General features: G+C 29.5%; 1 protein-coding gene and 1 long non-coding RNA gene across 5 annotated transcripts in view; one reads left to right on the top strand and one right to left on the bottom strand.

The window, feature by feature from the left end:
* LOC127279847 (homeotic protein distal-less) overlaps nucleotides 1-22,817 on the bottom strand; it is an 88,992-nt gene that overhangs the window by 42,133 nt on the left and 24,042 nt on the right. The window contains exons 1-2 of one of the 4 annotated variants that reach the window (XM_051302472.1): nucleotides 15,442-16,691; nucleotides 3,892-4,133 (exon numbers count right to left, since the gene is read on the bottom strand). In XM_051302472.1, coding sequence (XP_051158429.1) covers nucleotides 3,892-4,133; nucleotides 15,442-15,928 — 729 coding nt within the window. In that variant the 5' untranslated portion in view covers nucleotides 15,929-16,691. Of the gene's footprint in view, nucleotides 1-3,891; nucleotides 4,134-15,426; nucleotides 16,692-22,817 lie in introns of those variants that run through there. The other 3 variants (XM_051302475.1, XM_051302474.1, XM_051302476.1) reach the window with 3 other exon arrangements.
* On the top strand, nucleotides 10,887-12,349 carry LOC127279850 (uncharacterized). The gene is made up of 2 exons (XR_007842711.1): nucleotides 10,887-10,958; nucleotides 12,010-12,349. It is a non-coding gene; the product is annotated as an uncharacterized LOC127279850 (long non-coding RNA).

Below are 22,817 nucleotides of genomic sequence, written 5' to 3'. Positions count from 1 at the left end.
CGTCAAGTTTCATTCTACAAAAGTATAAAAGTATATATTAAAAAGGGTCAATGAAAATAAGAACTATAGATCTGTAACTTTTCTCTACAACAAGCCTCGTGTATACTTCGATCGTATATGACTGAGATACAATATTTTTATTTAAAGATATAGTTATAATTCATATATACCCATAACAGTGTACAGACAATATCCGGAAATAATTAAAATTTAAATTCCAGTCTTAATTAACAAAAAATACAATTAAATCCTGTGACATTGACTTGAAATAGAAGAAAAATAATATAAAACTGGGTGCTTTTTGAATCGCGTGCATATATATATGTAAAAGTTGTGATCCATTTTGTAGACTATTTCACTGATAGATGACAGTTGGTAGATATATAATCCGATAGTGACACGTCATGTCGGTCCAAGTTTTATTCATTTTATTATATTCGCCAATGATAATGGTTCGAGGTTTGTGCATTATTTGTAAACGAATGATGGTACGGAACCAACAACAGTTAGTCATCCCTATCTGGACACGCACGAACTGGTCAACGCCAATGAGATAATAGGCCGATAAGTCGGTTCAATGCCGGTTAGTTGGCTGGAAAAACTAGACGACTAATCGCTCGTTCGACATGTTTAAGGTTACTTTGACACATAATATCACTTTCCACGTTCTTTTATATATTTGATATTATTTATTTCAAACTGATACCTCTTTTTATATACGTCATACGATTTTACACTTAATTTATAACTATATATGAGAAGTCTCATTTCTATATAGTTGGTGATAAATAATTCCTAATTATTTATTTTTAATAGTAAATTAAGTATATACAAAAATTTACTTTTTAGAAACCGTAAAACTGAATTTGATAGTTATTAGTTATTATTAGTTATTATTATTTATTATTATTATTAGTTATTATTTGATAGTTTTAAATTAACTGGTGATAAGCTGTTTTTTCTTTGTTGAATTAGATTACATTGATAATATAATCTGTATGACGTATATACCAAAGGGTCTTTATCGATCAATGACTTATAGACGTTAGATGAGTTTAGGTATAAATAACTATATATATATATACCTATCTATTTAAGCGTAAATATAGTGGATACTTTCAACCGTGTTACAGTAGATACATACTGGTCAGATCATCATACGAAATCATCTGATCAAAGAACGTGATCTGAATAAGCCGCTGATTTCTGAGATGCAATCGAAACTTGTCTCTCCAAGTATTGCTGTTCTTCTTGTGATAAGAGAGTGTATTACTTGGAGAAACAAGTTTTGATGTCGGTGAATATGAACACACATATATATATGTAGGTATGTATGTTTAAATAAATAAATTTAAGTATGTATGTAACATTATGTTGGTTCTCATGTGAATATTTCAAGACAAGGACATATGAGAATATGTCGCACGCACCTGAGTTTCGCGCAGAAGCACCCTTATAAATGCATTCATGCAAAAGTAATACTTATCCATATGTCCATCTGCACGTCGCGACCCTTGCCACATTTGCAAGAAAGGGGCAATACCAGGTCTCTTTCCACGAAATAGGCATCGCGTGTAATGCAAGAGTGAAGAAGAGTACAGGAACAATTACGTCCAAAAAAAAATATTATTTGACACAGATATTTTGGGTTTCAATTGGAGAAATTCAAAATTGAGATATTTTTTCAAAATTCCTAAATACCATCAACATTGATAAAAAAAAAGATGAGAAAAAAAGGTTATACACCACGCCCAAAGTAACATCGCGTGCATGAAAGTATATGAGATACATATATATATATATATACCTTCTTGCTATATGTGTTATATTCTTTGCCCGCTACCTTATCCAAGAGAAGAAGCCTCGAGGAAAAAGAGATGCCTTGTCTTCTGTCTTGCTCTGTAATACTTCTAACTCCCCTTTTGCTCGTTGCCTTTCTTTTTCATTTCCTTCTTTTTCTTTCTTCTCGCATCTTCTCACAAGCGAAAAGGAAGTGAAAGACACACGAACGATATAGATGGAAGATTACGCCATGTTGGTTGGTGCGCGCGATGACAAGAAATTCGAGACGGTAGCACATATTCAAGGGGTTGATTTGAATAATTATTATTATGCTTATATGGAAACTTCTAATCAAAAGCGCACTTAATTCATAATACATATACTAATGCGCCTTCGTGAGTTGTCACTCTGTAGGGTTCCAGAACTAATGAAATTATCCTGTCTGGAACCCTGTGTGCGCTATCAATAATCGCAGAGAGAGAGAGAACTATCAGTTAACTAACCATTATATTGCACACTGTTATCGTGTCGCGCACATCACTTAAGTGACTAACTATACGTCAAGATTAATAGACTCATATTGAGCTACACACATATTATTCAAAAGACAAATAATGTCAGCGATTCAATATTCGAACTCTCTAAATCCGAATTAGCGAAATTCCACTGTGATAAGTATACCACTGATTCCAATTATATGCGCTAATAAATTAGTTAAATTTTGCTCACGGTGTGCATGAAAAAAATTATAACAAAAAATTCCAAGCACTTCGGATTTTCCTGTGAATTTTGGAAGTATTATATATGCTTTTAGATTTAGAAAATCATATATACTTATGAGGAGAAGCATTAAAATCCCCGAAAGTTCATATTACAGAATTTGCATTCGACAGAAATTTATGTAACAGAAATTTCATTTGACAGAATTACAGTTTAACAGAAGTGTTAGGTAACAGACTTTTAGTTGGACAGAATTTTCAGCCAAGAAATGCTTCTTAACAGAATTCTCACCCATCAGAATTTTTATTTAACAGAATAATATGCGTATAGAAAAATTTTCATTGGACAGAATCTCGGACTCGATTCTGACCAATGAAAATTCTGCTACACTCATATTCTGTTAAATGAAAATTTTGTTGGGTTTTGTGAATTGGAATTTCTGTAATATGAACTTTCGGAGATTTTAATGCATTAAGTATCAAAAAATTTCATAATTTTTGATCAAAATTTTAGGTTCGAATTGATATACACATTGCATAAATTCTGTACTTTTCGGTTTGATGACATTTTGAAAAGTCGTGATACTTTTATAATAATTTTACTAGTTTATGGCGAATTATGCCACGAACTAATAAAATTATAGAAGTGTCACGATTTTTGAAAAGGCCGTCAAACCGGAAGGACAGCATTTATGCAATTCTGTATATACCTTCAGGCAGTACTTTATTTCAGATTTAGAGAGAAAGTATATAAAATTATAAAAATGTTGATACTCAGATTTTTTTTGGAGTTGAGAGAAAATTAACAAAACGATTGCCTATCGCCCCTTATTTTCACCAATGCCCCAGCAATTTAAGCTCAAGAGGCACACTTTCCAATTAGCGGTCGTCGGGATAATTACCGAGTGACTTGCTTCCATAAATTGTGAACCGGAAACCATACAGCAAGTGAGGGGTGCGACGATTCGGAAAGTTTTAAGGTTAATGGTATAGTAGTTTTGGGAAAAACTCCCGTATCCAGAAAGTTCATATATATATACCGCGTTGAAAGGGCAAAAGGTTCTCGGAAAGAAAATTTATGACCATCTCGTTAACTCGCGCTCTACACTGGACACTGAGGCAACCCTATCCACGATGTCCAGGGCGTGGCAAATCAGTGATTTAGTAAAGTCATTTGTGCCGATAAACCAGACAGATGCTGTCCAGTAAAGATCCAGTTACCGTGTATATACGACGACATTGCATATAACACAAACGTAATTTGACCGTTTTGAAACTATAATTTCATTTCATTATAATTTTCACATTAAATCATCTATTCTTCATGTTTCACAATTATTTATCATCATTATTTTAAAACTGAAAATCTCAAAAAAATTTAAAAACTCACCTGTGTTTGCGTTAAACCCAAACTGGCTGCAAGTTCGGCTCGTTCTGGTAATGCCAAATATTGCGTTCTTTGAAATCGCCTATTCAATTGTTGAAGCTGAAGACTGCTATAGATGGTTCTTGGCTTTCTCATTTTCTTCCCTTTACCATTCCTGAGAGAACCACCGCCACCGCCTCCTAATTCGTCGACGAGGCTTCCGCCCTTATCACCCAAAGGCGAGAGGTCTGTGAACATACACCACCCTAATATCAACTTTCAGAATCCTCTTAACAAAAAATGTAAGAACTAAAGAAAAACTAACAAAAAAAAATAATCCTCATAAGAGAAAATTAATAACTAAATCTGATTAAGAGATTTTAATTCATAATGTGAAAAAAATTTATTTCATTCAAATAAAGTACTTGACTATTATCAAATAAATATTCCAAAAATATATTGTTAATTAATACCAATTATCTGATAACAGTCAAGTACAATTATTTGAATCAAATACATTTTTTCAATAAAATAATAATAAAACTGTTTTAGAAAAAAGTCACCTAAACATAATTTAAAAACATTTTTAATTAATATAAAACAAGTTATGAATTTCAAATGCAGAACGAGTTTATAATCTATTAAAATTTGCATATCTAAATATTTTATCAGTTATTTCCTATTGTTCTTTTGATGCTCCAATATAGAATTATTATTTGAAATTGTTGAAATAACTTTATTAAACAAAGTGACAAAGCACGCGCGGTCACATATATATTACTCTGCGGACTTTACGGAGTGTTGGAAAGTTTTAAACTCATCGACTAATATAATCACAAGGCGAAACTTTATAATTAGCTAAAATGTATTTGAATACTTGGAAAAAAACTTACTGTTGTATTAAAGTACTGCAAGTTCAACTGGTGAATTTATAAATAGTATAATATATATTGTAAACATAAAGTAGCGTCCATTGGACTGACATAATACCCTATACTCTCTAAATTTGGAATTTGTTAAAAATAACTAAGTTCATTGCAAAAAGTTAGTGATTAATTCAAATAGTAATAATTCCACTAATCTTTGAGTTGAAAATAACAAATTTTTAATTAAATTCTTAGTTTTTTGTTATTTCAAAATAACTAAAATTTCTGGTAAATTATGAATTAGTCAAATTTAAATATTTTTTCAGTTATTCACAGAAAAAAAGCTGGATAAATTTAGTTGCGGGTAATTTTATCCAATGCTAATTCACATAAACAGTGGCGCCCTCAACTATATAAAATTTGTTGCAGTTAATTTATATACCGATTTTGAAGTAAAAATTGTATTTTTTCCCTGTTTTCTTCTATTTAAAATTTGTTACTTTTTACTAAAAATTAATGATTTTTATTAATTTCTTTTTTGATGAAACAAAAAATCAGTCATGATTTTACTATCAATTAGTTATTTTTAATTAATTTATATTTAGAAAGTATAATGAATTTGATAAGAATATATCATAAGACTTTAAATTTTAATGAAAAATAAATACTATTAAAAAAAAATCTCCGTTTCCATTAATCATTTATAATGAACTTTTTGATTTTTAAATTTTAATCAAAAAGATTATATCTATTTTATGATATATGGAAAACATAAATTTAGCTTCAAATTATAATAATCTTTTCAAAACTAAACATTACATCTTAATCGAAGAAGGAAAACATTATAGTACTCTTCTTTGAATCAGTGAAATTTCAATGACGAAATAGTTGAAATTTAGCAATTGAATTACTTTAGTAAGATTTTCACTGAAATTTAGTTACATTTCACTGAAAATCAGTAGAATTATTATTGATTTAAACAGTCAAATCTTATCATTAATCGGTAAAACAGATTTGACTGTTTTAAACAGTAATAATTCTTCTGATTTTCAGTGAAATGTAACTGAATTTCAGTGGAAATTTTACTGAACTAATTCAATTGCAAAATTTCAACTATTTCGTCATTGAAATCTCACTGATTTAAATTTAGAGAATATATACTCTTTTTGCATCCTTTTAATAAATAATAAAATCTTCTATTATGAAGAAATAGTTTTCATAACATCAGAATACTGAGAAAATTTTTATAAAAATAATTTTATTCGGAACTTTTATTGTTGGGAGAAACAAAAAAATTTGATTATTTGTGATGTAAAAACGAATGACAAAATAATGTCAATATGACAAAAATGTCATTATTCACTTCAAAAAAATTTTATTTGCTAAATATCAATTTTGTAAACACACTTTTTCCTGGCCTGTATTTAAGAATTAATTCAAAAGTTTATCATATTAGAATGATAAATATTTAAGATTACCTTTCAAATGGGATAATAATATTTAATATGCAACTTCACGATACAACACTTTTTAGTTGTTAATCTTTTTTTTAAAAAAACATTTATTTACATTTTGTACTTCATAATATTATTTTCTAAAATTCCAGTTAAAATTAATAAATAATATTACTTAATTATTACAAGTGTAATTGTTCGAGTCATATCTATATAATAGTCTAGATATCAAAGGAAACTTATTAGTGTCAAGTTAATGGAAATATAAATTTGTATGAGGTAATAAATAATGAGAAATCTTAACCTTTAAATGAATTTATGTAAATTGTTTTTCGTAAAATATTTATATAAAAAATATTATTACTATTATTATTATTTAACAATATATTTTTTACTTATTAATGGAATAAAGAAAAATAAAAAATTGGTTAAACAAAAAAATGTAGTTGTGATGAAACAATTTTTGTAAAAAAACAAAAGGAATTTTTTAAAAAATAAAACTACTGAAAATTTTATATGAATAAAATACTTGATTTGTAAATAAATTAATAAATATTCTTCTCCCTCTTTTTAAATGTATAAACTTATATAGAAATATATATAGATAAATAAGTTATATGTACCCAAGTTTAAATTATGTTCACTTAAATCGTTAGCTTCAACATTTATTACGTACTTTCACACTTGAGGCCACATATATATATACGTCATAGTCTCTACGTGATTTAATTGACTTACTAATTAACCACCGCTCATCGTGACATTAGCTAAAGTAATTATTGAAATTATAACATTGTTCCCTTTAACTTCCCGTCGGTAGAATAAATTTGTTTTGAGCAATAAACTGTTATTGAGGAGAATCGATTGAAATTTGTCTTTATATATATATACATTTAACCTAGAGCCAATCTGTGTAAACGATATGCTTAATTACTGTCGTTTCGCGGTTCGAGCTTGAATTTATAAAATCAGAGTATACATCTGACCGGAAAGCATAATAACTTATCATCACGCGGGCAGTCACTATAAACATTATACTGTGTCATTAGAACCACCGTCATTACACTTATATTCATTAATGTATGACATTATTGTCGTAAAGTCGAGAATTAGGCAGAGGGTGTACATGATTATTACTAAATACAATTAATTTTATCCTTGTTCATTGACAGATATCAAGGTAATTAATTTTTCTTCATTTTACTGTAAATAAAACACATAAACTTGTATAATAAAGAAAATAGAAAAGTAAACATTGTTATAAGGGACTAAAAAAATGTGTAATAACAATTTTTTTGAAATTATAACTTTTGTTTTTCTACGTATTTTACGTCTGTTGTAAACATAACCTATAAATGTCACTACACGTTGTTAATTATCTTTTGCCTCCATATTTAAAAGTACACAAATTGTTTACAGTATTTTACGTTAAAATACGTAAAAGATGTAATATACGTCGGAAACCTTATAGGCTATGTCTACAATAGGCTTTTTTTATTTGGCCTAAAGGCGCTTGTATACCTCACTGATCCCGAGTATACTTGCGTCGTGTACCATGGGAGTAAAAGAGACGAAAATATCTTTTGTCTCTTTTACTCCAATGGTACACGACAGAAGTATACTCGGAATCGGTGAGGTATACAAGCGTCTTAATGGAGCATTTACACCTTCGGTAAAAAAATTTTTTCACTTTGCATTTTCCGAAATACACATACCTGATTGGTTGTCCAGAATCTGATTCATTGTGGACAACCTATCAGGTATGTGTATTACGGAAAATGCAAAGTGAAGTACGACTTTCGCGAATCTATTGTGCGTTGGCCTTATGTCTTAAGTCGAACATAAAGGTGCTTGCACAAATTCTGAGTATACTCGAAACTTGTCAAAAGTTTCACTAACATTGATTGACTTTGCTCATAGACAATTTCGAAATTTTCCAATTCTCTATAAGTCAATCAAAATTAATATAACTTTTGACAAATTCCGAGTATACTTAAGGCGCTTGTATACCTTACCAATCCCGAGTATACTTCTGTCGTGTACCATTGGAGTAAAAGAAACAAAAGATATTTCTGTCTCTTTTACTCCAATGGTACACGACGCAAGTATACTCGGGATCGGTGAGGTATACAAGCGCCTTTAGAATTTGTGAAGTGTACAAGCGCCTTAAAGGTCTGAGCAGGATAAAAACGTAATCCGGAATCGTACCGTAAACGCATCCGCAATAATGAGTTGGAGAAGGACAAAAAATATATCTATCCTTTTCTAACTCATTGTTTCGGTTGCGTTTCTATTCTGCTCAGGCCTTAACATAAGAAATATAAAAAAGCCTCAAAGTTACACGTAACGCATTTTACGGGGAAAAAAATTATTTTTTCATAAGTATACATAAGAAACTACCTGCATTTTCTAAAAAATAAAAATTTTATCGATAAAAGAAATCAGTAAAAAAACACGACTTCCGAACAAATCCCCGTACGCTGATTTGATCCGACTTAAGATATATATCTACATCGACGATGAGATTTAAAATTCTTAAAATGAAGTGGAGTCCTTTAAAATATGAACGAACCTAATCCTTGTGAAAACAACAACCTTTTAATACCTAATCCATCACAGTGGCATACCAGAAGCAGAGAGGACGTTTCGCACCGATGTTGGCATGGGCATATATATATACATATATATATAGATACCGCCCCACATGATCCCGCGTCGTTGCGCGCACGGGTCCAGTCAAAAGACTAATGTCCCGCTGTTTCTGACCATCAGGACCTCAGGTACCTGCTAATTGGATTTTCTTCCGCGAGTCTGATTCGAATCGCTTTCAAGATGTCGGACAACAAGAACGTGCCGATAATAACCCGCTTTGGGTTGGTTTGTCGTCGCAACGATAAGATTATGGTCACCGATATACCACCTACGGTGCTACTGAATTTGATGTCGGACGAGATCGTTTTTTTTTAAAGAACAAGACGAATCTAACGACCCATCAACACGAAATAAACAAGCCATTGCGGATATGTGTGGACCCAAACCATATTTTTCGCCATTAATAAATCTCACTTTTATAAAGACGAGTTGCGCTTTCGTGTTTCAACGACATTTCCCAGTCGTTTTCATTCTGATACCGTGCGATTAACTTTCTTGTGCCAAGAATTTTTTTCAAGTCCAACTTTTTAGTCTCTCTCTCTCTCTCTTTCTATATATTACTGCGCGAGATGTGATGATTAGACAGTAAACTTTCTCAAGTCTATATTTAATCGACGACAAGAATCTTAAATAATTAGCAACACTAAACGGTTTTAAGAGTTTTTAAACAAAAGGTTTTATTATATTTGCAAAAAAGAAAATTTAAATATATTTAATTTTTGCTGATTTTTATATATGTGACACGAGAAAAGGAGGAAAAAATTTTAGGTTATGTTTATTGATATATTATTAAAAGTAAACATTAGGTTCATTTTTAATTATGTGAAATCAAAATCAGTTTTTATTTAAGATTTTAAACATAAATATTTATACAGTTTTCCTGAAAGAAAATATTCAATTTTAAAATTTGGATTGGAATTATGCAACGTTTTGATACTTGCGCGCATAAGTGGAATTATAACTTGATCCCGCATTTATTGCTGATAATTTTTAGAAATAATACGAAAATTCCAGTCATTTTTTGATTATTTTGACAAATCTTTTTCATTATTATTATGATTTATTATTATAATAATAATAATAATTATTATTATTATTATTAACCTATTCTTTAAGAAATTTTACTTTTTAATTATATACAATTTCATTTTGTTCAAATTAACTCATTGAAATTTTAATTACTAATGAAAATGAATAGATTTAATGAAGATGGCCGCTTGCTGTTTTCGTACCGAAAACAATAGTGAACGCACCTTTAAAAAACTCACGCAAAAAGGTGTCACATTTTGGACGTTTTACTTTAAAATGCACTTAGTAATCTAGATTCCGAACTCTGGTGACAGGATATTGTTATCAGTTATCTGTCGTCTGCTGTTTTTTTATATTTATTATTTCCATACGTTATTGTTATTTTAATTGCATAATTATTTTGTGATTGATTGTAGATTCAATAATCATATTTGGATTAAAAAAATAATTTTGAATGTTGAAAAATATATGTGAATTGTAAACTCAACTTTCATATGTATTAATATAGTGTATTCTACTTTATCTTCAAAAATGTGTTTTTTTGTTCGACTATTTTATATTTTTTTGTTTCATACTCAAAATGAAAATAATATTATTATCAATAAACAAAAAAAAAGTGAAATCGAAAAATCAATTCCTAAACTTTTCAGCAAATATACTGTCCGCATGACATTTGTCGATATACCAATAAATTCAAATGTCGAAAAAATCATTTTTCGGCGGATATAAATTGATATACTAATGGGTATGTATATCAAAATATTGCAAGAAACATTGATTCCTTTGGAAAAAGTGTATTTATATTAAGAATTAACCCTCTTTATGTATTTTCAATCAAAAAATCACAAATATAACCTAAAAATTTGTTTACTTTTCTCATGGCGCGTCATATATAAAAATTTAATTGACTTTTTGGTGAATATTTCTTTTTTTTCATCAGGAAAATGTTTACAAAGTGAAACTATTTTGAAAAATTTCTAAATTACTAAATAATAAATAATGGTGACAGAGAAAAGATGAAGGAGAAACATATAAAAAATTTAGTTACATGTATATTGACTCGATCACGCCACTCTGGGTGTAACTCTTTGTAAGTATTGACGTTGTCATTAGGGGAGCTACACCCTTTACGCATTAAGAAATACTAGATGAATTTCCCCTCTATCATTTCAAACACTCGCGACGAACTAAAAAAAAACCAGTTACCCTACAGCTATATATATATACGACAGCAAAACACTCATATTTTATTGATTGAATTCATCAACCTTTAAGTATACTGACCACCTGCTTAATATATACTTTTTTTTTTAGTTTTCGACTTTGAATAAATATTTCATTATTAACATTCAATAAAATCAATGCCAATGTTCTTTTATTTATTTATTATATTAATTCCGTGTACCTTTAATTCATATCAATTAACTTTTTTTTTTGCAAAAAAAAAAACACTTGTAAATCTTAAGTTTCGATGTAAAAACGTTTATACGCGAAAAAGGTACTTAATAAATAACAAAATAATGACGAATAAGCACGGATAACTTAGAGGATATACAAACAATAGCGTGTTTGGTAGCAATTAAGCAAATTACGATCATAACACGATATTTATTATTTAATTAATTATCAACCGAATATGTAGGTGCTGATGACTTTATTGCCCCTAGAATATAAACGGATATTATATATATATAGTTATAACAATCGACTTTAGTCTCTGCATAATTCTTCCTCTAATCTGGTTGCTTCTTTCATAGACTCTTTTTTATGACAGTCACAATTGCCACATTATAATAATTGCTAACATTGACAAATATATACTTTAGGTGTATAATTCACCCAACTTTGTTAAAAGTTAAATCTTTACACTAAGTGTAACTCAAAAAAAAAAAGTATAATTATATTCTCATCATATTTTATAATTAGCACATATGTAAATAAGAATATACATCTGTTATATAACAAAAGTTTTCTAATTTAAAAGTATATACCACAAGATTATAAAGTATAACTAACCACTTAGAGGAAAAATCAAAACAACTATATTAAATCAAATTTTCTTTCCCATAAAAAAAAAGAAGAAAAAAAAAAAGAAAATCAAAAGTAGTTATAAAAATTGCAATAACAGACAATTGCTCTAGGGGAAACCCTTTTTCAGATCTAAAATTCATCGAAGAACAACTTCAAGTTATAGAACGAAAATTACCCTCACGTTTTTGCAGATTCAGATTTCCTATATCGTTCTATAAAGGTCTCCTTGTACAAAAGTTGAAAGGCAATAATTTCTCGAACAAGAAATATTCAAGTCGTCACTTGTGGACAAACTCCTATCTGTGTTATTATGAATTGAAAATTGTTCAAAGGGTCTACGGAAAAAAATAAAAAGTTTATGGAAAACATATGTGTAATAAAGTTATAAATTGTAATAGCTTTTAACTGATGTGTGCGGTTGGAAAAAAGAATAAAAACATCTCAATTTTTTTTATCATTGTTACTGTAATTTATTTTTGATTTTGTTTTCATGAGAGTATAGTTTGAAAACTAAAAATATTTTACAAAGTAAATTTTTAATTTTTCTTCAAATGTAATATTTTGTAAATTTTACAAATATGATATACTTGATGCGGAAAAACAAGTATTTTAAATATATAGTTAAAAAATTCTAAAGAAGGAATTTGGTTCGTCCATTTTTTTTCTCTTTTTTAATTACTTCATTCATAGCATTGGGGGTCTTTTACGAGAATCTGAACTGGGCCTCGTATATCTTGCTTTCATTAAAACATTCTACTCTATAGTGAACCTGACCAACAACCGGCATTGACTGCTACCTGCTACTCCAGATTCCGTTTTCTATATTCATTGTGGTCTCTTCCTGGCCTCTTCAATCTGTCACCCTCAAATTAGCATAGAGGAAGCGATAAAAATTTACTGCCTCTGCTTCCAAAACTAACACTCTAAAAACGACTTTCTACTATATATATAAAGTAAAATAGTCTGCGCGACGACGTTGTTATTAAGAAAGTCAAGCTTTTTACGGTAATTAACTGTTTCTAACAGTAGAATTCTACAAAAAAAAAAAAAGTGGAAAAATAATTTTACATATTTCTTACTTAAATATAGAAAAAAACCATCATTGACCTTTATGTCAATAAAATGTAAAACGATAGCAAGATTCAATAGGAATAAAAAGCTATATGAATATATATACAGTATGTTTTTTTTAACGCGCGGACTCAGCTTATAGCCACCATGTATCGATTCTCCGCAAGACGTAGAATAAACGGACGAAATACCTTGGTACCGTCAGACACGCTGTCACCGCACGTCGTGAGGGCTTTCTTTAAAGTTTTCCCTTATTCGGGCACATTTACTTGTAACTAAGATAAGAATTTGTCAAGGGACTTTATTATCTAGTTTATTGATAGAAAAAATCATAAAATCAAGATAACGTTCTATAAAAATGCATCATACACATATAGTGACAGTTTATAATTTATAATATCCGTATATATTAATATATTATTTTTTATTATAAAATAGTTGAAAAAATAATATATAATGAAAATTCATTTTACTACTGACACATATTTCTATTTCAAGTATGTGAAACTTTTGATCATTCTTTTAAATTTTAAAATCTTTCCGCCATATTGTATACACTCAGAAAAAAAATTTGTTTGTAATAACCAAATTTTTGTTGGATCAACAAAATAAAATAAAAAATAAACCAAATAATCAACCTGCACAATTAATGAAACTTCAAATAAAGTTCATTTGGCTCAATGAAATTCTTTCTTTGAAAAATTTATTAAAATAAAGCAAACATTTATTTAGAACAAATATTTATTTGTATCTAACAAATTTTGTTTAAATTAACAAAAAAAAAAAAAAATAAAAATTGGAGCTGATACAAAAAAAATTATACATTCACAAAACTTTTCTCTGAGTGTGTATATTTGTGAAAATAATGTATATAATTTTTATATATTACTTTTTATACTTTAGTTAAAATCAATCAATAATTATTATCATGAATTTCTGAATTAAACAAATTAAATAAAATTTTAAACATACGTGATTTAACCTTTAAATATATATGTATTTTACATAAAATAAAAAAGATTAATAATAATTTGAAAAATGAAAAAAATTCCACCACAAAGACACCTGTTTCTGTTGTAGGCATATAATGCACTTTATAAAGATTAAAAATATTATGTAAAAATATATTAACAAAATTTTTTTCTATGTAAATATATACGGTCACTTATCAAAGAATTATTTGGAACAATGTTTTAATGTTTATTTATATACTATATTATTACCGCGTATATTTTATATACTTTAATATATTTAAGTTTAAGTAACTTTTTAATTTGAAAATTATTTACATATTCGATAAAACTATATTAAAAACAAGAGGATGAATAACTTTTCACAACAAATGCGAAATGGCCAAATAATTTTTAAAGCTATATTTGAACCTTCCGTTAACACCCTGGGTCAGTATGACCCAGAGGAAAACATTTTTTCTACTTCTGTACAATTTTTTAAGGAGAATAACATTATTTAGCAATAGGTCATCTATTTTTAAAAAGAAGTATCTTAATATATTCACTTTTATATTTAAAAACATATCGCATCTTCTATTATAACCATTTTACTTTCTAAAAATTAATACGTATTTTAAAATATTTTTGATAACTTTTTGGCAACTTAAAATTGATATGTCTTATAAAATATATGCTTAATACTTTTTGCAGTGCGTTTATAAAAATGATACTGAGAAAAAAATTAGTTTGGCGACGATTAAAAATTAATATATTAGAAAACGTAAAAGTTATAAAATAATTTTCATTTTTATAAGAATGAAATATAAAAATTTACTGCAAAAATAAGTATTTTAAAATACATTGTCACTTTTCACACATCTTCTGTAACCGCATATCTTAGTACAAATTATAAACATAATGTGTTTTAAGATATGTTTTTGACAACTTTTTAGAAAAATCTTAAAAGTATACCAATATATATCTTCACTGCAAAAAGAAGTATCTCATTTTAAGATGTTTTGGTAGCGTTTTCAAGACATCAAGATATCTGAATATGTCTTAAAAACGCTACCAAAACATCTTAAAATAAGTTATTTCTTTTTGCAGCGTTATAATAAGATGCCTACTTTTTACAGTGAACACATTGAAATTAATAATAAATTCGCATTGCTTCGACTATGTTCTTATAGGTCAGAAATCCGATCCACGATCCAATTGATGATCATCAATATTTACACGAAGTTATACGTGATAATTAACAAATAGAGATAAACATCTAAATGTGTAATGTATCTATGTATCAACACGTCCCTTTAATGTCTTATTCAGTGTATGTTTTTTCGATTTGGCTATTTTGTTAAAAATGTAAGTAACTTTTTCGCTATTATTGCAATGACAGTGAGTGCGGTGAAAACCCAATTGGGTAAATTGAAGCATTACATATATATATATATATATACGATTGTAATAACAGAGTATAAGAGTAAAAAAGCTGCGAATACATACAGTTGGGGTACTCACCGTCCTTGGGCGGTGAGGGACATTGGGGTGCGTACGATCCCAGGTGATATCCATAGGCGTTGTGCTGATGCATGGGCGCGAACGGATATCCGGCTAGGGCCGACCTAGGACTGGGGAATCCGGCATCAGCATGCTGTTGATTGCCACTACCGGGTCCCGAGCCCTGATGTCCGAGAGAACTGACTTGGTGAGAAAACTGATGTGCACTGGGGACATTGTGGCTTCCGGGATATCCGCCGCGGAGGCCAGCGGGATTGTAAAGGTTATTGTGCTGAAGTTCAATAAAAGCGGACTTGCCACTTTGGGAGACTGGGGTGCTGGAGGCACTATCACCCCCGGTACCACCGGGTGGACCAGGTGTCACCGAACCTAAACCAGAATGATGAAGGTGTTGCTCCATATCGGATCCGCCGCCGCCTCCACCACTACCTCCACCACCGCCTCCGGTACCGCCGCCTCCTCCGCCCGACGGTCCACCACCCGACATGCTGTTCGGGGTCGGGGTACTCGACGGACAGGGGTCGCCCGCCCCGAATGGGCTCCCCAGGTCCGTGAAGTTGAGCGTCGTCGTGCTGCCCGGACGCTCCACCTTAGACGCGACAAAGTCGCACCCAGCCACCCTCGCCTCACCTCCAAAGTCCTCCACACGCCACGGGGCCCGAATTTTGGGGCCAGGTATCCGCTCAGGTCAGCGGGCACACTTGTCTGATGACAACATGTACACCCTACTTGGTAACACTATCTCTTACTCTCCTATTATTAATTCCCCGAGATTTAATACTGCTTGTGAGAGAACACTATTATATATTACGGTCTCAATAACAATTCAACTCACTTCACACTTCACACACGCGTCGCTATTCCCATTCCATGAAATCGTTCCACTTTATGTCTTATATATCATCTAGAAAAAGAAAACTGCATTTCCCAAATAAAATCCAAATAATCACACATCACTTTTCTCAATCCGACGGAAAATGCCTGGGGACAAGTAATCCACAATAAGGGAACAACACTTAGCATTAAATCCAACGAAAATTAGACACTTATATTTCTTTTACAGACATAATTGTTTTCACGCGCGCAGTGTCAAGGCAATTGGAAAATTGTTAGCACAAATATATATAATGACGAAGAAGACTAAGAAATCACAAACACGCGCGCCTTTCTCAGTAACTGTAGTGTACACCGCGCGGCGCGGATCAGTATAATGATACATAATGAAGCCCGAGCCTCTCCCCGAACTCAACAGTGCGGTTCACGCAACGGCCGTTGTGGCGCTACATTTATCCCCGCCCACTGTTGAGATGGAGCTGGTAACTATTGGCTGACGATTTTGTTCCCCATCGACAACAAGTGACGTCCCACGTTACGATTGGCGCAACTGAGACCATTATGGTGTCCACGAGGCGTACCAATTTCTAACCGAACCCAAATGAAGCCCCCTAACACCCTCAGAGGTGTTCTTGGTGCCTCTATATACCTGGGATTATAGACACGCACCGCCGGGGGTATCTAGGATCCTTACTCTGCGGCAAGCTTTCAGAAATTTTAGTGTTCGGGTTCTCGTACCCACCCACCCTACATACCCGATCAACCGCCATCAAAACTCTCTTTCTCTCTTACTCCCTTTCCTTCATCTCAACCTCTCTCTGAATCTCGCCACTCTTTTCCTCTCTCTCTCTTTACTATATGCACTTGAATCCGGAAGCTGCGAAGAAACTGCGGAGTACTACGCTTTAAAGCTTCTACTACGCATCCGTATTATTATTATTTTGACAGAGGAATTATGAGATACATATTTCTCTCAGGAATTTCTTGGTAAATCTGAAACTTTCTCCAACAGATGTTGAAAACATGCATTTCTATAATGTTTATAGTATACAGTACTTTCTTTACGATTCATTATTATATACTTTTATTACTCTTAAACGCACTTTAACATATATCTTATTCGGTTCAATATCAGTCATCTAAAATGACAGCAGTTAATCATCATAAGTAATAATTCATTACCATATAAGCTGCTGTTTGAGACAAAAATATTTTTTAGAAATTATTTTCATTATCATTCGGATGTAGTTTTTCACTTGATACCTAATGTACACTCTGCGCACGCACTAATTTATAAGTATATCAAATTGATACAAATATTTATATCAAATATTTATGGTATCAATTTGATACTTTTAAATTTAAATTTTTTACTTTTTAAGTTAGTGTGTGAAAAAAGGGTTTGGTTTTGATAGTAAATAAACGTTTGGTTAAAAATTGAGCTACCATTTATTTTTTGTTCCATCAATTAAATTTTTGGTTATTATCCCAACCAAAATTTTTATAACAAAAATACTTCTTTTCTAATTTTAATTAGAAACAAAAAATGTTGTTTGTTAAATATAGACAAAAAAAAACTTTTTATTTTGGAAACCAAAATTCTTTTTTCAGTGTAAAATGAAAATTTTATTTGAAGGGGTCTTGTAAATTTTTAAAACCGCATAAATTGGTTTTTAAAAATTTGTTTTCATAAGTTTCAAAATATATAGTAAATTAACTCTTTTTATATGTTTTTATGTATATTTAGGATAATAAAAAAATTAAGTTATGATTTTAAAAAATATTAATATTTTCGTTCTATAGTGGGTATATATATTATTTATGCCACCATAATGTGGACAACCAATTGACCGAAATCAAAAATTTTTCTTGCATTCTCTTTTGTGCAATTTTCATTAGCGGCTAAAGAGTAGATTGAACTAAACACTTATTCTACTTTTTACGTTATAAAATCGGTATTTTTTCATTTTTTTCAAATTTCCAACTATAGTTTCAACTTACTTCTTATGCTTCAAAATCCTTTTTGAACATTTTTTCGTATTTTATGAAAGGATTGAGTTAAACGAGTATTACGAAAACATTTCAAGAGGCACGACATGGTATGGGGTTGAAAAGTCACTTTGTTATATTTATTATTTAGAGTAAAAATTTATCATTCTTTTTATAAATACAGTAGGACTCCGGTTATTCGAGCTAATGTGGACCGGTCCTACCTCGAATAAGGCGAAAACTCGGTTAATCACTGTAAAAAGAAATAAGTACTAAAATAGTACCGATTTTAGGTATCAAAATAGAACCAAATGACAATTTAGTACCTAAAGTCGGTATTAAATTAATACCTTTGATTTTACAGTGATCCGAATTGTTAAATATTTATTACAATTTAACATTATTATTGTTTAAAAAATTATTATTTATTACAAACGGGTAAATAATATTCTATATATTCCATAATAATTTAAACAATTTGAATTTATTTAAAATAAACTCATATTTATAAAAAACTAAAATTAAAAATAACTCAAATGACGCGGACTAGACTCGGATAATGCAGAATTTACTATACTGATGGGACACCACCTCGGATAATCGAGACCTCGGATAAACGGGGTTTTACTGCGTAATACATTTTATATTATGTTTATTATATGTTTTAATGTTTTTTATACGTTTTTTTATACTTTCTGTAAATATAAAATTTAACATCAAAAAATGACGTTCTTCCGGATTTTTAATTTCAAAACCTTGTTATTTTTTTTAATTTTGCTAGTTTTAAAAGTTAATTCGCAGTTTAGCCGCTAAAGAAAATTCGACAGAAGAGAATGCAATACAAATTTTTGAAATCGGTCAATCGGTTGTCGAGTTATATATAATTATAAAATTTTGATATATTTGGATTCAAAGACCCAAAAACATTCAAATATACAGTCAATCCTCCACAATGACGGATTTGCCTAAAATTTCCCCTTCTCTCATCCTTTACTTTGACGGGTGCCTATACGTCCCCCGACTACTTTTCCAGGGCTGTCCCTGTACATATATTTTGTTTGGAACACACTGGGGGACTTTTCGTAGTAAAATTTAATAAACGTTCTTTATTAAAACATACTAATTATTATAATAATAATTAATTAAATAATTTATTATTATTTTTATAATTAAAATATTGATAAAAATTTATAAAATTTCCCGTTTTATTGTTCACATAATAATAATATTAATTGTTAGTATATAAAAAAATTATTTAAATTATTAAATATTATCAGAATATATGAATGACATAATTGAATTTAACTACTATTTATTTATCAATATTTTTATATTAGTTGAAATAATAAGTTATCATTAAAATTATTAAATATAATAAGAATTAAATAACCCCCACAGCACCGAAACTTTCCTAAAGATTTCCTAAAGATTTATTTGAAATGTTCGGAATATTTAATTGCAATGTTTAGTGAATATTGTGTAAATATTCAAATGTCCCGATTAAATAAATGTTCAGGAAAGTTTCGTGCAAACATTTATTCAAGTAAGACATTTAAATCTTTACACAATTTTCACTAAACATTGCAATTAAATATTCCAAACATTTCAAATAAATCTTTAGGAAATCTATAGGAAAGTTTCGGTGCTTTAGGGGAATATATAATCATCTTTGATTATTTTTCATTTCTTAACTCCCAAAGAATATTGCACTGAAATTTGCTTAAATCATGTTACGCCATCCATCATTGCGGAGGAGTTTCAAACTAAATCGAACCGTCATTTTGAAGGATCCGTCATTGTGAAAAACGTCATTGTGGAGGATTGACTGTATAACAAATTTCATAAAAATCCGTTCATTTTTCTTAATTTTAACTTGCCATACTGGATCCGCCATTTTGACTTTTTCGAATTATTGAATTTTCATATCATATTTATAGATTTAGAATTCTAAAAATATAATATAAAATTTCATGAAAATCTGTCCATTTTAATAAAAGTTTGATCCAACATACGTCATTTTGAATTTTAAAAATCTGATATCAGATTCGTAATCAGCGATCCCGAAAACTCCCTTGTAACAAGTTTTAGGAATATTTCATAAGTTTTTATTAACTTTCTTTAAGTTAATTGTGGCTATATGCAGGGAAAGGGTTAAAATGAAGATGTTGAAGTATAAATATAACACGCAATATTCTCCTATTATTGATGAAATTATTTTTTTTAAGTAGAAAAAGAATTTTAAAAAAATTTCATTTTCATAAAATTTAGAAATACAAATAAAAAAATTAACAAAGGTATATATACAAATTTTTTATGAACGTTTATACCCGGGAATTCAGACCTACAGAAAAAATATTTATTTGACATTTAAAAATTTTAAATATTATTATAATATCCATTGGAAGAACAGATACAAAGTTTAAAAAAAAAATTTTTAACTTTACAAAAATTGTTTATTTGTGACGCCGCACGAGAAAAGGGACGTATCCCCGAAATTAACATTAGGCTTAGTTTTCCGTGTACAGTGCACGGAAAACTGAGCCTACTGTTATTTCGGGGATAGGTCTCTTTTCTCGTTTGACGTCACATTTAGATATTTTTCATATCATTAAAATTTTCTTCATATATCGCTCTTCTTTAAAAAAAATTGTAAATGATCTGATTTAAATATGAATCATGGCTTATTTTTTTCAGAAAATAATTCTTAAAATCTTCACTACACAGGGGTTTTTATACAAATGCACCGATTTTTAAATATTTTTATTTGTTTAAGAAATGTGAAACTTTTTAACAAATATCAATATTTAAAAAATGTTTTGGAATTACTTTTTAAAGAAAATAATTGATTCATTTAAATTGGTTTATTTAAAATTTTTTTTTAATATATACAAATAAATAAATTAAATACAATAAATAATTTTTGTCAGTTTAAAATTTTTTTCTTAAAATTTTTAATATCTGTTCTTCTATTGGATATTTTGATAATTATTTTATTAATTATTTATTAAATGTCAAATAAATCATTTTTTTAAAGGTATTTATTTCCGGGTATAAAACCAGTGTCCCTTCTAATATATTGTTAAAAAATATTTTTTATTAATTAAGTTATGTTATCTTGTATATATACACGGAAAAAAAGAAAAAGTAACTTTTACTACTTTAAAAGTAAAATTGGACCTGTCCGAAGTTTCTGCGCATCTCTGGCAACTTTTACTCCAAAAATAGTAAAATTTACTTCAGAAATAGTAAAAATTACTACGGAAACAGTAAAATTTACTACAGAAATAGTCAATTTTACTATTTTTCGAGTAAAAGTTGCCAGAGATGCGCAGAAACTTCGGACAGGTCCAATTTTACTTTTAAAGTAGTAAAAGTTACTTTATTCGTTTTTCCATTTTTCTCCGTGTATATATATATATATATATATATATATATATATATATATATATATATATGGTTGTAAAATTCCTGTATAGCGTACTAAGTGAAAAAAAAAGTTGATCGGATCGTATTGTTAGGTTTTTTCAAAAACTGTAGGAAAAGAAAGGGGTTGAATTTTTTTGAAAAATTTAAATATACCTAGTGAATTCTTCTTTTAAACAGAAAGATGAAAAAAAGTTTATATGTTTTTTTTCGAAAGTTTTTTTCCTGCTCTTTCGAATGGTGCAAAAAATTCAAAATTTGACTCTTTTTTTGAAAATCAAGAATTTTTTTGACTTTTTTTTAAGATCGGTCTTTTTTTTAACCCCTTAACTGCGATGGGGAAGATTTGACGCACAAAATTGTCGTCATCAGCAGTTAAGGGGTTAATGTTTGTTTTTTTTTATTGAAGATGGAGGAGGGGGTGCAAATCGACGCAATTTAAACATATTTTTTTTCTAAGGGATCATACTTGGGTGGTTCAACATTCACATCTCATCAGATCTTATAAGTAGAGCACTTAGATATCACTTGGTTTTGTCATAGAAATGCAGAACCTTCTTTCGTAAAGAACGCACTCTCAAAATATTGTTTTTTGCTTTTGTTATGAGTATATACTACAATATGCATCAGTATTATTATTTGGTTAGCTTATTATACTTATTTATTAATAATGACTCGAGCGTGTTCAAAACCGTTTTCTTCGATTTGCAGCAAGACAGTTAAACTTGCCTTTCAATTATATACTTAGAACACAACTACGATGATTTATTACGAATCACAACTTCTGTCAATGATTAATTTTTCTGTACCAATCAGATCATCTAGATATATCTCACTATTCGCTGTAAAATTTCATATAGAACAAATTATGCAAATAAGTCTTTGGTATAGTTAGATTAAGCAGGGTGGCAAACGCTGTTACTGACACGCTAAATTTTTTTGATGCATATATCGTTACCTAGACTTATTTCCAGTCTACGACAACTACTGTATAATTGATTCTGTCTTTGATTTACATTAAACATCATATAGCTTAACCTAGCATTATACTACTCACCTCTAGTTATATGGGCATATTCATATGACTATCTCTATGTCACTATTGTTATAAGTACTTTGTATACGAAAGG

The sequence above is a fragment of the Leptopilina boulardi genome, unplaced genomic scaffold (assembly GCF_019393585.1).
Source record: "Leptopilina boulardi isolate dan_hultmark-lab unplaced genomic scaffold, ZJU_Lbou_2.1 LbouV2_223, whole genome shotgun sequence".
Lineage (NCBI taxonomy): Eukaryota > Metazoa > Arthropoda > Insecta > Hymenoptera > Figitidae > Leptopilina > Leptopilina boulardi.
Note: the sequence above shows the minus strand (reverse complement) of the source record. Positions and strands in the feature narration are given on the sequence as shown.